Source organism: Euleptes europaea, chromosome 14, assembly GCF_029931775.1.
Source record: "Euleptes europaea isolate rEulEur1 chromosome 14, rEulEur1.hap1, whole genome shotgun sequence".
Taxonomy (NCBI): domain Eukaryota; kingdom Metazoa; phylum Chordata; class Lepidosauria; order Squamata; family Sphaerodactylidae; genus Euleptes; species Euleptes europaea.
The window spans coordinates 49,164,023-49,182,334 of NC_079325.1; the positions used below are offsets into that span (position 1 = coordinate 49,164,023).

General features: G+C 47.6%; 1 protein-coding gene across 1 annotated transcript in view; it reads right to left on the bottom strand.

Annotated features, from left to right (window-relative positions):
• COL27A1 (collagen type XXVII alpha 1 chain) overlaps positions 1-18,312 on the bottom strand; it is a 349,655-nt gene that overhangs the window by 68,338 nt on the left and 263,005 nt on the right. The window contains exon 37 of the mRNA XM_056860156.1: positions 1,131-1,184. Within this exon, the coding sequence (XP_056716134.1) occupies positions 1,131-1,184 (54 nt within the window). The remainder of the gene's footprint in view (positions 1-1,130; positions 1,185-18,312) is intronic.

Below are 18,312 nucleotides of genomic sequence, written 5' to 3' on the forward strand. Positions count from 1 at the left end.
GAGTGCACGTAGGGGTTCAGTTGAATGTTCTCCCAGAAAATGTCCCAACCCGCACCTAGAAAACGACTGAGTGAAAAGGTTAGGCTACAGCCTTTCTCCTGGGACATTTACGCATGGCTGTTTCCTCGCCGTCACCCTGCCGACATCTTTAGGGCTGTGCTTTGATTATGCTTGCATTTTCCGACCGTTACAGGTTGCCTCGCTCTCTCTCCCCCACCCCCCGTGTTTCCTCGCGTTTTGCCAGCATTTTCTGTATTTGTGTGCAGCCATGTTGTGGAAAACACGCAGAAATGCGCGGGGTGAGCAAGGCAACCACTGACAGTCAGAAAATGCATGCATCATCAAAAAAATTTCTATGTGTAGGGATTTTTTGAAAAAAAATGAAGAGCAATCAGGTGAATTCCCTCCCTGGATGTCTCAAGGGGTACAGCCTAAATACAGGTGGATCATCTCAGGTCATTTATGCACGGGAGTTTAATCTGAGGTTTGTCCTCTCTGGACCCACATTTTCCAGTTGGGAATCTCTGCACCAGCAGCCTCCAAGCTCAAATCAAGTCCCACCCCTTTAAATGCTGCTCTGTAATTGGCTTACTTCACAGTGTTCACTGTGAGAGAACCCCCCCCCAAACCCAACTGCCACATAAAAAAGCATTTTAAGAACAAAGAACAAAAAACAGAGCAATCTGAAAGGGGGGGAATCCGAGCCTCAGTTTAAAAAAGCCTTTCATTTGCTCAGAAAGAGCCCCGAAGAAGCAGGAAGCATTTGAATCCCCGCCTCTTTATACACTGCTTTGTGATTGGCTGTGAGAGAAACCAAGCTTCTGTGACCCATGCTTTGCTTTCTGCATGGAGATTTCAGCTGGGCTGAGCTCAGGGGAGAGGGAAGAATCAAGTTAACAGAGGAATGGGAAAACCTGGACATTGCGAGGGCTGGCAGCGAGGTCATCTCTAATGGACGGAAAACTCATGCAGAACTCCAAGGAACAACCGAGTCAGACCGGGGATGAACGTGAATCCAAGTACCCATGCATAAATGACCTTAGTGAAGAACTAAGCCAAAACAGAATGCAAATGGGTACAGATTGACACAAACGTCAATAAGAGAACAGGAGCAGCAGAAGCATCCCTACCTTTGGGCCAATCTTGCCCTTTTCCCCTTGCTGGCCTGGTTTTCCTTCTGGTCCCTGAGGAGAGCGGAGGGGGAAATCTTCATCATTATTCTGTATCACCAAAACATACCTGAGGAAGATGTAGTCATACTGGCCCTTGACCGTGCAACGCCCTGGACTGGATCCATCCAAATGTTTCAATCAACCTCACCTAAACCTAATTCCCTTCCTTACTGGAGTTCCTGTCCTATATGATTTTTGTCCCTGCAGGTCCCGTGATTCCCTGCATAGCTGTTTCAGGCCTTCGCTTTCTGCAGGAATGTAAAGCTGGTTGGAGACAACCCTCAGAGTTGAATACTTAGATTTGCTTAGTATCTCTGGGTTCCTTGTTGTGAAATCTCAGTCTCATATATAACACCACAGGGTTTCCAGGAGGTCTCCCAGCCTTCCGCTGAGCAAACCTGCTTAATTTAAGCAAGTTACCTGCATCGTGACCCTTTTAATGCCTGTGATTTTTCAGGGCTCAGCTCCCTCCCCCGGTCTCTGGACGTTAAATCTCTGAGTCAGAAGAAGGGGGCATAGTGACTTCACTGCACCTGCACATACATATATGTGCATGAACATGAAGAAGAAAGAAGATTAAGAAAGAAGTAGGAAGAAGAAAAAGGGGTTAGTTTTTATACCCCGCTTTTCTCTACCATTATGGAGTCTCAAAGTGGCTTACAATCACCTTCTCTTCCTCTCCCCCACACTAGGTGGGGCTGAGAGAGTTTGGAGAGAACTATGTCTAGCCCAATGTCACCTAGCAGGCTTCATCTGGAGGAGTGGGGAAACAAATTCAGTTCACCAGATTAGAGTTCGCCCCTCATGTGGAGGAGTGGGGAATCAAACCCGGTTCTCCAGATCAGAGTCCACCGCTCTTAACCACTACACCACGCTGTGCACCCATGCAGAGCACAGCCTGTCAGTTCATCCTTTGCAACTAGGGAGGCTGATCTGCGCCCAATTATAGTGTAGTATAGTTCTGTTGCTGTACTATACTTTAACCTCCCAAACCAAAACTGGCTCCTGGGGAGGACAAGAAATTCCAGAGCATGTGAATATAACAAGGAAGTGAAGGGTATTCAGCAATGCACAAGAATGGTGAGGGTGGAGATTGCAGGAATAAAGTGACCCTTCTCACAAGAACAGACAGGGAGTTTCCTAGCAAGGCTGTCTATCCTTCAGTGAAATGTCGGAGGTTTACGGGATCAGTGCCAAGATCACCTGACTTCCTGCACTGACCCCTGGATGAATGAATGACCCCTGGATGTCTCTGTTCATGACTTGCATGAAGCAAAGGTGAGGAAAATGGGGGCTGTTAGGTATTTTCTCAGGGAGATGGGATGACTCATCTCCATTTCAGCACTTGGAACACAGAAGCCAAGGGACTCTGTTTTATGCAGCCCGCTGGCTGCTGGCCATGAGATCGGCAGGACAGAACTGAACAGCTGCTGGAGCAGAGATGAAAGAATGAGATTATATAATATTTTGGCAACAAGGAGATGAAGTTTTCAGCAGGACTGTCTTTACCACTCCTTCATCCTGTATTAAGTCTGGCTTCTGTTCGCCTGTCGCTCCCTCAAAACTAACTTTAAAGCAGATGATATCGATGACAAGGAAACCTGCTTGCAGATTAAATGCATCTCTCCCCCAGCCTTCTGATTTAGGATCCAAAATGAGCACCATACAGCTTGGATGTGGGATAACATTATTCCCATCCTGGAACAGCTTCGCTGGTTACCAATTTTGCTTCTGAGTCGAATTTAAGGGGCTTATTTTGAAAGTTACAACAAAGATCCTGGCTATTGCCCACCTGGGCCAAAGTAGGTAAAGGTCCCCTGTGCAAGCATGGGGTCATTACTGACTCACCGGGTGATGTCAAATCCCAACATTTACTAGGCAGACTTTGTTTACAGGGTGGTTTGCCAGTGCCTTCCCCAGTCATCTTCCCTTTACCCCCAGCAAGCTGGGTACTCATTTCACCGACCTCGGAAGGAGGGAAGGCAGAGCCAACCTTGAGCCGGCTACCTGAAACCAACTTCCGTTGGGATCGAACTCGGGTCGTGAGCAGAGCTTTTGACTGGAGTACTGCGGCTTACCACTCTGCACCACGGGGCTCTTCCATGGTGCAGTAGTCACCTGTAAAGCCGATACTACCTGGAACCAGCCTACCTGAAGGAGTGCCCCTCCTGATATGAACCTGTGCACCACCACAGATCCTCCGAGTCTCCTCCTAAGGGAACCCACTACCACAGGGGTGTCGAACTAAATTGTTACAAGGGCCGGATATGACATAAATGTCACTTGGTTGGGCCGGGCCATACCTCGCCAGCCCAGATCGAGAGAGGGGGGAGATGGCTGCCCCGGCTGGCTCGTGGGCTGGATGAGAGCTCTCAAGGGGCTGCATCCGGCCCTCGGGCCTTATGTTTGACACCCCTGTACTAGCACAACTATTCGTCCAGTCCCCACCGTGTGCTTGATCCTTGACGGCAGTGGCTCCGGCTCATTGTTAGGTTTGTCAGAGGAAGCGAGGATGGCGCCTACTCTAGCCCAATCCCACATGCAACGCAAGACTGTTATTTCCTGGCAGGACTTGAAAGGGCATAAGGCTAGGTGTTGGATTATGTCTGGGGTGGACCACAGGAGCTGCTAATGTTTTAAAATCTGTGAAGATTTTCATTTCAGCATCTTGTCACTAGCTTTGGCTGTTGCCTTGTAACTCCATTTGAGTCACCATTCTTGGTGAGAAAGTCAAGATAAAATGTTCTGATCAAGCAATCACACAGGGATTTTAATAGAAAAGAGCAAGAGTCCAGTAGCACCTTAAAGACTAACAAAATTTCTGGCAGGGTATGAGCTTTCACGAGCCACAGTTCGCTTCTTCAGAAAGCTCATACCCTGCCAGACATTTTGTTAGTCTTTAAGGCGCTATTGGACTCTTGTTATTTTCTATTGCTATTGACAGACTAACATGGCTACCCATAAGGATTTCAATGTAGTTGGTTAGTAGTAAAAATAATTATATCCCATTTTCTTTTCTCATAGCTCTAAGGGGGCTATCAATTCAACATAATAACAAAATGCAGATCACGGAGGAGAGTTCCTGCAATGGTTATTAACTATGAGGGCTAAATAGGGCCTCTATTTCAGAGGCTGAATACCTCTCAATACCAGGAAGCTGCTTCTATGCTGTGGCACAGTCATAACCGGAATGGGCCCCATGTGCCTTCAGGAGGCGCAGAACACCTGTTGTGTGTCTGAAACAAAGTGCTCGTGACAGCCATGGGGACTTGGTATTGTGTGAATCAGCGCTGAGATTATGCCCTACAAACAAGAGTTTGCTAAACTTTCTAGAGCTTAGAAATTAATTAGAGGGCAGGCGGAAGAATAAGGCCAGAGCAGTGTGTAAAACAGTAGGGTCTAGTGTATCCCAACACCCCTTGGTATCCTTTGCTTTGAGTTGTTTTAGCTCCTGCTCTCTTCAGTAAAACTCTACCATTAAGGACATTCTTTGCATGGGAATAACTGACCTCCAAGTTCATTTTTGTTGGATTCAGAACAGCTGGCCAGCAGAAGGAAACTGTTGCAGCTTTGCGTTAACCGCTGCCTCTCTTTCTTTGAGTAGCCTTGTATGTGTTCTTGGTGTGCGCTTTAAATGATCCATAGTGGTTGAGCAAACAGCTTCTCTTCCAAACTTCCTCCCTCAAATGGGGTCAAACCCACCAGTAATACAGATACGCACAGCGGGTCGGCGGCTCAAACACAACAGCAGGCCTGCTTTGGGCCTTGAGCCATTTGGAGAGCAACGTTCTCCAAAAACTCAAGGTGTCAGTCAGTCTTTGGGGCTGGCCCTACCACCACCAGGTGGCTGTAGGCAGCGCCTGGGCAGCAAAACTGGATGGAAGTAGAGCTTGATTTCTCAATTTCTCAGTTGTGGAACTCCCTGCCCCAGGATGTGGTGATGGCTGCCAACTTGGAAGGCTTGAAGAGGGGAGTGGACATGTTCATGGAGGAGAGGGCTATTTATGGCTACTAGTCAAAATGGATACTAGTCATGATGCATGCCTATTCTCTCCAGGATCAGAGGAGCATCAGCATGCCCATTATATTAGGTGCTGTGAAACACAGACAGGACAATGCTGCTGCAGTCGTCTTGTTTGTGGGCTTTCTAGAGGGTCTGATTCAGCATGGCCGTTCTTATGTTAAAAGAGCATTTGGCAGAGCCCAGCTACACACACACACATATGAGAGCCAGTGTGGTGTAGTGGTTAAAGCGTAGGACTAGCATCTGGGAAACCGCGGTTCGAATCCCCACTCTGCCATGGAAACTTGCTGGGTGACCTTGGGCCAATCATACACTCTCAGCCTTGACCCTGGTAAGTATCTGGAGGGGAGACCTCCAAGGAATACCAGGGGTGTCGCACAGAAGCAGGCAATGGCAAACCACCTCCGAATGTCTCTTGCCTTGAAAACCCTATGTGGCCACCATAAGCAAGCTGTGACTTGGCGGCAAAAAACAAACCCACACGCGTCATTCCTCACTGTGCTTAACCTGACACAATACGTCGGGAAGCCAGTCAAAATAGATCAAAATTTTAAAAAGAGAGAGGGGCCCCGATACATGGTGGAGGACAAAAATAGTATCTAGAACGTATAGAATCATAGAATCAGAGTTGGAAGGGATCACCAGGGTCATCTAGTCCAAACCCCTGCACAATGCAGGAAATTCACAACTAACGCCTCCTTACACACCTCAGTGGCCCCTACTCCATGCCCAGAAGATGGCCACGGTGCCCTCCCGCTCATGATCTGCTTAAGGTCATAGAATCAGCATTGCTGACACATGGCCATCTAGCCTCTGCTTAAAAACCTCCAGGGAAGGAGAGCTCATCAACTCCCGAGGAAGCCTGTTCCACTGAGGAACCACTCTAACTGTTAGAAGATTCTTCTTAATGTCTAGACGGAAACTCCTTTGATTTAATTTCAACCTGCTGGTGCTGGTCCGACCTTCTGGGGCAACAGAAAACAACTCGGCACCATCCTCTATATGACAGCCCTTCAAGTACTTGAAGATGGTAAACACATCACCTCTCAGTCTTCTCTTCTTCTCATGTAAAAGGTTGATGTAAACCCAGCGAATAAATACATTGAAACCAACCCCCTTGACCTTGCCTATATTGTTGCTATGCAGGCAGATCATATGAAGAAATATGGAGGGGGGGGTGATGACCCACCCAACACCCAGTCATTTCCTATTGTTCTTCAGCATTTCTTATGAGACTTTCCTCTTAATAAACACTGATCAAGAGAAATCTTTGTCCCACGAAGGACAGCCTGCAAGGATTCAGGAAATTAGAAGGATTATTAGGGCCAGGCCCTTGAAAACATAGATGCTCCAGACTTATCAGAAACACATTTCATAGGCTCTCTCTCTCTCTGTCTCTAGCAGAAGATCGCAAAGAACCATGCGGGGACAGCCAGAGAAAGAGGAAAGACCGTGGCTGCACCCAAAAAGGGCTGCTTTGGCCAGGGCTGCTGAAGAAGCGTCAAAATGTGGTGCTTTTCCGGAGGCAGAATATGAGTTTGTTTGTTTTATCAATCTTATAACCCACTCTACCCCAGCAAGCCGGGCCCAGAGTGGTTCACACAAGCTACAGACCTACAATAAAACGATAAAAATCACATAAAACAATACATTAAAGCAGCCCTAAACAGATTAAAATAAATTCTAATTCCAATTTCTAATGGCGCAGAGGGTTGCAATGTAAGGGCCACAGTATGGCCTGCAGGCAGTTTGGCAGCGGTTGGGAAGGTAGAGAGGCCAGCATTTATAGTACAAACCGCTGCTGGCCTCAGCCATAAGCCTGGTGGAACAGTTCTGTTTTACAGGCCCTGCGGAATTCGGTAAGGTCCTGCAGGGCCCTGGTCTCATCAGAAAGAAAGGTGCAGCAAAAAAGCAGGTGCAGCAACGCTGTTCTCCTTGCTGGTATGCCGGGCTGAAAGGGGACAGGAAGATGCCTACTGGGACGCCAGCGGAAGGCCCAGTCAGCATCCCTGAGTGGCACTGCCGCGGCAGCGCCGGGACGACGGTGTCCAGGCCTCCCCGCCGGCGTCCGGGCCGTCCTGGGAGGCGTAAGTAACGCGGACGCCAGCACAAGGGGCCCGAACGCCAGTGCAGCCCCTTCGTGACCTCCAAAGGACTTTTGTCCTTTGAGGTCAGGAATGGGCTGTGAAGTCTTCCAACCAATGCTCTTTCCTTCACACCACTACGAGCGGGGCTAATGAATGTCGCTGGTGCGCTGTTCAGTTCACTCCCACCCCATTTAATATTCAACTCTCCCTTGTGCAAATCAAACCGCCGACTCTTCATTGGTGCCACTTCCTCACACCAAAGTTGCTGCCTCTTAAATCTATTTAAAGTTTTACCTTTATTGTTGTGTCAATTGTGTACAAATGGGGGGGGGAGTAATCTACAAATGGCCTTGGAAAGTGATGTCAAAATGCCATTAAATAAAGTGATGTCAGGAACACCCCCCAGCAAACAAAAATAGATGGAACCATTGAGTAAAAGGTAAAGGTAGTCCCCTGTGCAAGCACCGGGTCATTAATGACCCATGGGGTGACGTCACATCCTGACGTGTACTAGGCGGACTGTGTTTACGGGGTGGTTTGCCATTGCCTTCCCCAGTCATCTACACTTTACCCCCAGCAAACTGGGTACTCATTTTATCAACCTTGGCAGGATGGAAGGCTGAGTCAACCTTGAGCCGGCTACTTGAAACCGACTTCTATCGGGATCAAATTCAGGTTGTGAGCAGAGCTTTTGACGGCAGTACTGCAGTTTATGGGATAAAAACCGCAGTTCAGACTGCCATGCATGGGAACTGCAATCAGCCTGTGTTGCAAACATTCTGTTCCAAAATCAGAATCTAGGGTGTGGCTATGTAGATGAAGGGGTGTGGCTACGCAGATAGGCGTAGTCTTGCTTTTCAATGGCTGGGGTCACCCTTCCATCACATAGAGTTATGCAGATGAAGGAATATGTGCCAGGGTATGCAGATAGGCAAAGGCTTGCTGGGGCCACCAATGGAAGGGTTTACATCCCATCCCAGATGTGGTTCCCCTTGTTTGTATTAAAATGCTTGTGCCCTGGGGTTTGGTGTTTTGGGTTTTTTTTTTTGCAATCACTCAGGATTAAATAAACGGTTTCATTCCATAAAACTCAACCGAAACTCAATCCATAATAATTAAAAGCTAAAACAATAGTATCAGAGCCAAAGTACATCTCTCCCTCTGTCTAACTAAGACCTTCCAAATAGATTGGTCTTACAGAGGTATTTTTAAAAATAGAAAGGAACACTGATGAAACATCTGGAGAGAGAGTCCTTTCCATACATTCAGGGTGTCCACAAAGAAATCTGTGCTCCCCCCAAAAGGAAGCACCTCCAGCAAAAGCCCTTTGGAACTAGTGGGGTGGGTGCATTTGAGAAGAAACGCTTTCTGAAACTTGGTTGTCCCAGTCCATTAAGGGCTTTGAAGAGACAGGCAGGCTGCAGGATTTTGCCTTACGTTCAGCTTCCAAGTTGTCTTTAAGAGCAATCTCACATAGAGCACATTACTGTAGCCTGTCCTTGTAGCCAACACAGACAACTTACTTGTGAAGTCTTGGTTCTCTATTTTAATAAAGAGCAGTTTGGAAGACAGGGCAGAAATCTGTTGAACACATACATAAATGAAAATAAAAGAATACAACTGGTATAGCAGATATGACCAATGAAAAGCATTCCCGTCACCGCTACTGCCTATGTAGCCAAAAGTGGTGGCAGAACCAGAAGGATAGCCAAGCTCCATACCCTGTTGTTAAAGCAACACGTACATCACTGATCGTGGGCAGGGTTCATGCTCTCAGAATCTCTGGCTTCCAAACCTGAATCTTTTCCACCTCATCTGGAATCCACTTAACACTCTTTCACACGACTGCCAGTTCACAACTGTGAGGGCTGTTCCCAACTGAAGAGACACGGAGCTTCATATCACCAGCATATTGATGTCACCCAATCTCAAAGCTCAGTTAGAAAGAGGTCACAAAAGGTTCCACCAAGAAATTCTGGGGTTGTTCTGCCGTCACGTATTCAATCAAACTCCCCACCAAGAGAAGACTGGACATATCTCTATAGAGCTGGAAAGATCAGGGTAGGGGGGATTTTTTTAAATGGAAGTCAAATCATTGCCCCTTATAAACAAACAGGTCCAGTGAAGGGTATTAACTACTTTCTCTACCCTAACCGCAACAAATTTGGTGTTACTCTGGAGAATCCCAAGGAATTCACTCCCTCTGGAGGTGGACAGGGAAAGATTGAGCTGTCTGAGTCAAAAGAGAGAACATGCCAAGAAAGAAGGATTCATTTCAGATTGTGGCTCATTTCAGCTCCTACGAACTCCAAACAAATACCAGCTGGGAACAGCTTTCCTCTCCTAGAATGAAGGCTCAGCCAATTCATTCAAAGAATGAAGCTTATCTTCTTCTCTCCAGCATGTCACAGAAGGGAGACTTTCCCCCCATTTTGGATTCACAGAACCAATGTTAAATTCCCTGGAGTACATTCTGTAGTAATCTTTTGGAGCATTCCCTAGAGAACTGCAGCACAGCTGGGGTATGGGCCAGGGGAGGAAAGTAAAGGCTCAATTCAGAGGAACTTGATGGACCAAACAGGCTGAGTCTGTTTGGTTTTTTGGCAATGTTTTTGAGAAAAGAAGCTATTCAGTTGGTTTTTTGGCAATGTTTTTGAGGAAGGTATTCCGCTGTAAGAGATTAGCCCAATCAGTTGCCTGGAGGGCCAACAACAAGGAGTAGAGGTCTTACCCTGATGTTGCCTCCTGGCACTGATATTCAGAGGTTGACTGCCTCTGGATGGGGATGTTCCCTTTAGTCACCATTGCTAATAGCCTCCATCTTCCATGAATCTGTCTAATCCCCTTTTAAAGCCATCTATGCCTGTGGCTCTTAGGTCTTCATTCAAGATCAGTTGGGAATATCCACTGAATCAGGTGCCTTCTCTGTTCCTTTTCCAGATTAGCAAGTTTAAATGTAGGGAGCCACCCAGAGTGTCCTCATTTCTTTAAACTCCCAATTAAAGCAAAGTATCTAGTCAAGCAAAGTCATTTGTTGTTGTGTGAAGTTAGAATGGGCAAATTTACTGCATTCCAGCTATTCTGAATATGTTTTTTTGTCTTGCTCTGTTCCACTGTGAAATGATTCCTCCATTTGTATTTAACTAGTACCATCGCCTTTTCTACATATTTCATAGTTTGTGACGCTGTACTAGCTTGTCCATAAAGCATTCCATTTCAATCCATCGCCTAAGCCCTTGGTGACATTCCAATTTAATGAGCTGTGATAAGGCCACAAAGTGGAGAATTGATTACAGAGGAATGTCTAATGAAGCCAATTAGTTTGTGGAGGGTGAAGGATGTTTCCACTGCAGATAAGATCTGCTTTCCAAGCCTGTATGCCTCCTACATTGCCAGCTCTGGGTTGGGACATTCTTGGAGATTTAGGGGCAGGAACCTGTGGAGAGCAGAGTTTGGGGAGGGAAGGGACTTCAGTGGGATATAATGTTATAGAGTCCACCCTCCAAAGCTGCCATTTTCTTAAAGGGAACTGATCTCTGGAGGAAGAGGAAAAGGAGGAGGTGGTTTTTATATGCTGATTTTCTCTACCTTTTAAGGAGACTCAAACCAGCTCCTTCCCTTCCTCTCCCCACAACAGACACCTTGTGAGGTAGGTGAGGCTGAGAGAGCTCAAAGAGAACTGTGACTAGCCCAAGGTCACCCAGCTGGCTTCATGTGTAGGAGTGGGGAAACCAACCCCGGTTCACCAGATTAAAGTCCGCCGCTCATGTGGAGTCATGGGGAATCAAACCCGGTTCTCCAGCTCTTAACCACTACACCACACTGGCTCAATGGCCAGCCAATGAGAACTCTGGACAGCTAGCTAGGGCAAAAGGAGACTGTCACAACGGCTTCTGAAGGAGGATTCATCAAGGCCAGAACTAACAGCAACCACTGGGCTACTTGCTATGGTTCAACAGCAACTACTCCAAAAAGCCAGTGGTTAGAGCTCCAGACTAGGATCTGGAGATCCAGGTTTGAATCCACAGTCTGCTGCGAAAGTTCACTGAGTGACACATTCTCAGCCTAACCTGTCTTATGGAGTTGCTTGGAGAATAATATGGAGGATAGAAGAATGATGTAAGCTGGTTTGGGTCCCCATCGTGGAAAAAGGTGGGGTATAAATGAAGAAAATCAATAATAAATATTGCTGAAGACAGGGGGCAGATAAGCTGTAGATTGGTTGATGGGAAGGAGAGAAGCAAAAGGGGTAAGGTGAGGATATGGGAGCTGACAAGAGGAGGAAAAGAGGAAATTGTGTGGGGAGGGCACTACAGGGAAAATGAGGTACCCCCTACAAATACTTGCAGTTTTCCTGGTGGCCAGCACTGTGCCACTCAGCCATAGTTTTCCCAGATAGAGGCTACCGGGGTAGTGAAGTATGGAAAGCTGATTATGAGATGCAGATAAAGGAAGGTTGGCTGGTGAATGGGAAGGAGAGAAGGAAGCAGGACAAGGGGAGGGGCTATGAGAGAGTTCAGGGAAGAAAAAAATGAAATTGTGGGGAAGGGGAACTGAGATCCCCCTACAAGTCCTTGTGGGTCCCCTACTTGTTATATCTAATTCTGAATATGGCCAAAAATGTGAATCATTAAATCTACAGATTAGGGCCACATACATAGAAGAGAGATTTTTCTGCAAACTTGTTATATCTAATTCTGAACATGGCCAAAAATGCGAATCATTAAATCTACAGATTAGGGCCACATACACAGAAGAGAGATTTTTCTGCAAACTTGGGGGGACATTGTGGTTCGTATAAAAATCCCAAACATTTAAAAAAGGGGAGAAGGTTTTTTAAAAAATGGAGAAGCGTTGTCTGAACTTAAAGAACACACTATGCTCAGTGGAGTGGCTGGTTGCATAGGGATGACTGAGGCAGCAGGAAAGGAAGGAGGAAGCAGTGCCAGGGAGGGTGAAGAAAGCAGCTGAGCAGGCAGGCAACTGGCAGTAGAGGCAGCAAGGGAGGACAGGGCATGAGCAAATCAGGTAGTGGTGGCAGAAGTGGGGGGAAGATGGGGTCAGAAAGCTGTTGGAAGAAGCAGCAACCAGTGGGGTGGGATTTCCCCCTCACTGCGAGTTCCCTTGCAGGGCCCCGCTGGAACACTCTTGATTTTTCAGCATATCTGGAAATCCCGTATTACCAGTATGTAGATATTCCTACCTTGCCTGAGAATGGCTTGGGTTTACGGCTTTCAAGATTGACAAGAGCCACCCACATTACTATTAGAGAGATTCACATGTGGCAAGAGTTTAGTCATGATTCAGTGAATGTTTTACAAAAGAGAGAGGGATCAAGCCCATAGAATGATTGTTCTCACATGTTGTGGCAATCAGGAAGTGGAAGTGGTTTTACGTTATTTAACAAGACAAAAGTAATCTTAAGAACGGAGAACTGAAGCTCCTTGACTTGCTGTAAAAATAGGGATTTTCTTGTTTGCAGGGCATGTTGTATTTCATTACCTATGAGCTCCACAATTACTTTCCTGGAACTGTAAAACTTCTGCCATTTGATATTCACTTTGCACAAAGAGAAACACATTATGCAAACCGCAAGCACTCGGCAACAAAGAACAATCGACATTCAATGGCCTGTTTCTGCCAGTTGGCACATTTCTTTGTGCAGCCGCTGGCTCACTGGTTAAACCATGGAGGAAGAAAAGGGGAAAGTCCCTATTTCTATTATAGTAGTAGCAGTAGTAGTAGTAGTAGTAGTAGTAGACGAAGAAGTAGTAGACAAAGAAGTAGTACTAGACAACATCTAGAAAAACAGAAACTTCCAGGTCATAAAGTTCTACAACCAGAAATCAATCCCCCAAAGGCCCAAAGGAACACGGTCACAGTACATGTCTTCCTAACAAAGCACCTATTACATGCCTCTGGCATCCCATTACATAGGTTTAGGGCTAAGGGTGCCAGCTCCCTTAGTTGGGAAATATCTGGAGATTTTGGGGGTGGAGCCTAAGGAGGCTGAGGTTTGGGGAGGGGAGGGACTTCAATAGGGTATAATGCCATACAGCAGGGATGGGGAACCTCAGGCCCGGGGGCCGGATCCGGCCCGCGAGACCATTTCCCCTGGCCCTTCAGCTGGTTCTGGGAGCTCCAGGGCCCTGCCACTCAAGCCCTCCCTATTTAGGCTCTCCCCTCGGCACTTCGGGCATTGATGGCAGGCAGGCACGTGTGTAAAATTGATGCTGATTGGGTCATTGTTGGGCCGTTTCTCCCAACTCTCTCCACTTCCTGCTCCTGGAGAGACACACAACTTCCACCCAAAACATGCGCCTGGCCGGAAGCCCCCCTCCCCTTTCTCTCCCCGGCTGTTTCCAGGTGAGTGGGTGGCGTGCCACTCCATGCCCTCCCTTCGCTCTCCAGCTTGAAACTGCTTGGGCGCCTGGAGCTTGTGTCACTATCTCCCCCTTGCCTGGCTACCGTTGGCTTCTCCCTCTCCTCGCTCACCCCTGTAGATGTGTGTGTGGAAATGGGGCATTCCCCCGATCGTCGGGCCACTAGCATGGCCCGGTGAGTGCATGTGTGAAAGTATGGAAGGGGGAGGGGAGCCGAAAAGCTTCCCCCAATTGTGTGTGTGTGTGTTTGAAAGTGGGGAAGGGGTGGGAAGCGTGTGTGAAAGTGGAGAGGGGGGAGAAGCTGAGAAGGCTCCCCCCAATGGTGTGTTTGTGTGTGAAAGTGGGGAGGGGGGAAGGATGTGGGAGTGCATGTGTGAAAGTGGGGAGGGGACAGAAGCCAGGAAGGCTTCTCCCAATTGTATGTGTTCATGTGTGTGTGTGTGGGAAGCCTCCCTCCCTTTCCTTCCTTCCCTCTCTCCCTCCTCTGCCTAGCCTCTCCTAGGGTTCACAGAATCATAGAGTTGGAAGGGATCACCAGGGTCATCTAGTCCAACTCCCTGCACAATGCAGGAAATTCACAACTACCTCCCCCCACATCCCCAGTGACCCCAACCCTCCCCCTGCCATGCGGGATCCCACAATCAAAGCACTCCCGACAGATGGCCATCCAGCCTCTGCTTAAAGATCTCCAAAGAAGGGGACTCCACCACCCTCCAGGTGGTTGCTGGAGACCTGGCAACCCTAGCCTGCCTTCCTTCCCTCCTCTGCATAGCCTCTCCTAGAGTTGTCAACCTCCAGGTGGTGGCTGGAGACCTAGCAACCTTTAGCCTTCCCCCCCCCCACCCGCCAGGAGATCTACACCTGGTATGGCCCCTGAATGATGTTATAAATGGGCAAATGGCCCTTGGCAGGAAAAAGGTTCCCCACCCCTGCCATACAGTCTACCTTCCAAAGCAACCATTTTCTCCAGGGGAATTGATCTCTGTTACCTGGAGATCAGTTGTTATAGCAGATCTCCAGCCACCACCTGGAGGTTAGGAAAACAGTACAGGGGCAACAGTCATGTACAAAAAAGTGCAATTTATATAAGCTACTGAAGTGAAAACATGTACAATCCGCTGAGACTTTTGGGAAATCATTGTGGCTCCTTGCTATATATATTGTACATATTGATTGTTAGTTTGTTGTGTGGTTACCTTGTTGAGTACAATATTGTACATGTTTTCACTTCAGTAGCTTATATAAATTGCACTTTTTTGTACATGACTGTTGCCCCTGTACTGTTTTCCTAACCTAATTGGTATTAGTATAGAGGTGCCTTTTTCTTCACCACCTAGAGGTTGGCAACCTTAGTTAGGGTTACTACAAAGAAGGGTCTGCTGCCTCGCACAGAGGTTAGGTAAACCTCCCAACAGGATAATAATTCCAGACATATAGCCATGTTAGCCTGTAGTAGCAAAATTAAAGGAGAGTCTATCATGAGAGCAAGGAAGGGGAGGATATCTTTTAACAGAAGCCATGAGGCCCTGCATAGGGATGGGGAGACTGGTCAAAGGGGATAGGCTGTGGCTCAGTGGTAGAGCATCTGCTTGGCATGCAGAAGGTCCCAGATTCAACCCCTGGGATCTCCAGTTAAAGGGACTAGGCAGGTAGGTGATGTTAAAGATCCCTGCCTGAGACCCTGGAGAGCCGCTGCCGGTCTGAGTACACAATACTGACTTGGATGGACCAAGGGTCTGATTCAGTATAAGGCAGCTTCATGTGTTCAGTCTTTAAAGTATTATTTGTATTGAAATGTACTGTTATTTAGAATGTAATAAAGTTTTTTTTAAGTATTATTTGACTCCTGTTTAATTAATCTCCCAACAGGAGAGGACCTTTAACAAAAGGTGCTGTGATGACAGAAATTGACGTGCAGGCACATTTTGGGAGAGGTGGCCCTGAGGGTGGACCTTCAAGTATGTGGGTCCAAGACAGTGAAAGACTTTATAAGTCAAACCTAGTAGCCCTGACCTGGATGGCCCAGGCTGGCCTGATCTCGTCAGATCTTGGAAGCTAAGCAGGGTCAACTGGGAGACCAGTTGCTATGCAGAGGAAGGCGATGGCAAACCACCTCTGTTAGTCTCTTGCCTTGAAAACCCCATAAGGGGTCTCCATAAGTCAGCTGGAACTTGACGGCACTTTACACACACACAACACCGTGACCTGAGCCCAGAAACAAATAGGAAGTCTGCACGCCTGTTTCAAAAGCAGTGCTACAAGTAGCATACCATCCGAGAACCAGCGTGGTGTAGTGGTTAAGGGTGGTGGTTTGGAGTGGTGGAGTCTGATCTGGAGAACCGGGTTCGATTCTCCACATGAGCAGCGGAGGCTAATCTGGTGAACTGGATTTGTTTCCCCACTCCTACACACAAAGCCAGCTGGGTGACCTTGGGCTACTCACAGTTCTTGCTGAACTCTCTCAGCCTCACCTAACTCACAGGGTGTCTGTTGTGGGGAGGGAAGGTGATTGTAAGCTGGTTTGAGTCTCCCTTAAGTGGTAGAGAAAGTCAGCATATAAAAACCAACCAAGGGCTCTTAGCCTGGGGACCCTGTGAGAAGCTCAGACGTTTTTACATTCCTATATATGACAGTTCCAGGTTACATCAAGGTTAGCCTGAGATGGTGTAACTGGTCAAAGAGCAGCCAATGAGCTTCACAGCAGAGTGGGGATTTGAACTTGGGTCTTCCCTGTCCTAGTCCAACGCCCGATGAACCTGATGGGCAGAACGATAGACAAAAAGAAATACTTCTTCATTCAAAAAAGTGTTTGACTTGAAGAATTTGCTTTCACAGGATCTGGTGATGGCCCGTAGCTTAGTTGGCTTTAAAATAGGACTAGATATATTCACGGAGGAGAGGGCCATCGGTAGCTCAATGGAACCTTCATGGGCAGAGACAGCAGCCCTCTTTCACCAGCGCTAGGGAGCAACAACAGGGGGAGCCTTTGGCCTCTGTGCCCTGCTTGTACACTGCTCTGGGGCATCTGGTTGGCCACAGTGAGAAACATGTCATGAGTCAGCCTGCGGAGACCTTTTCTGACGAAGAAGAAATCGAAGCCAGAACAGAGGGACATCCGCAAGCGGAAGTCACACAACCATAGTCGGAAGACGGCTCACAGTGTCTGCAGCCTGCTTGAACAGAGGAACTGTCAAAGTCAGGAGACGACTCACCATGCCTGCCACCTGCCAGCTCAAGGACTCCAGCTGGGTCCGACACCTCGCAACAAGCAGTGATGCCAGAGGCCTTGCCAAGGCCACTGGATTAGAGAAGGAGACGGGTTGGCAACGCAGCAGCGACAGCAAAGTGCGAGATTGAAGGCCCAACGCAGAGGCCTCCTTGGCAGCAGTGAGGAGGAAGAGCAGGGCTGAAGCACCACCTGCGAGATCAGCCTAATTGGCAACAGCTGGCTCTACTACAGCAGCAGGAGAAGGGATTTAAGCCATCAGCTAGGCTTGGTTGTTGTGCAAGCAACTTGTCACCAACCTCCCTGTGTATCGGCTTTGTCTCCCTACTACACTTCGGACTGAACACATGAACACACATGAAACTGCCTTATACTGAATCAGACCCTAGGTCCATCCAAGTCAGTATTGTCTACTCAGACCTGCAGTAGCTCTCCAGGGTCTCATGCTGAGGTCTTCCACATCACCTATTTGCTTAGTCCCTTTAAGTGGAGATGCCGGGCATTGAACCTGGGACCTTCTGCATGCCAAGCAGATGCTCTACCACTGAGTAATGGCCCTTCCCTGGTATCCTGACTTCTTGGACTGAACCTGACTCACGTGTTGTGTCTGTATTGGTATCTTGGACTCTGCCTAAATGACCTAGGACTGCTTCCCAGACTACTCTTCCAGCTTCTGGCTCTTGCTCTCTGCCTGAAGCACAACACAAGATGTTGGACAAGGTGATTTGATCCAACGTGGTTGCTCTTAACTTCAAAACACTTCAAACACTATACCACACTGGTTCTCTAGATGTCAGGAAGAGCCCATCTCTGGCTGCTTCCCACAAGGGCTTCTTTATTTCAACAGGCGCTCAGTCGATTTAGTAGTTTTCGGCCTGTTTTCACAGTTACCATTTGATGTTTTATCATTTTATCTTATTGCATCTTTAAAATATTGTAGACCACTATGAAAGTAGAGAAGAGGGGAAAAGCAGCATATACAATGTTGTAAATCAATAAATACCACTGATATTGGAGAGCTATATAAAAACGGCACATCATAAAAATCGCAGCGCTTGGCCAAAAAGATGGAAAGGAAGGGGCCAGAGCAGGAGGGAAAGGGGAACAGGAGTACATGTGTGTGTGTGGGGGGGGGATACGTCGGTGATGTGTTGCTGAAGCAGATGGGTGAGTTTCAAAATATTGTTTGCAAGGGAAAATACTATTCCTTTCCCCACCTGCTATTATGCGTCCTATTGGTTATGAAATTGCACCATGACACCACCGTAAAGATTGATGGGAGGAAAGTGATTACAAGCAGGCAGAAATGTACTGGCTCCATTGTGTGCTTTAAAAACGAAACTGAAAGAGGAGGAAGAACAAAAAGGCACACAGTTCTGGGATCCAACTTGGCAGAGAGAGGAGACAGAACCTAGTCTAG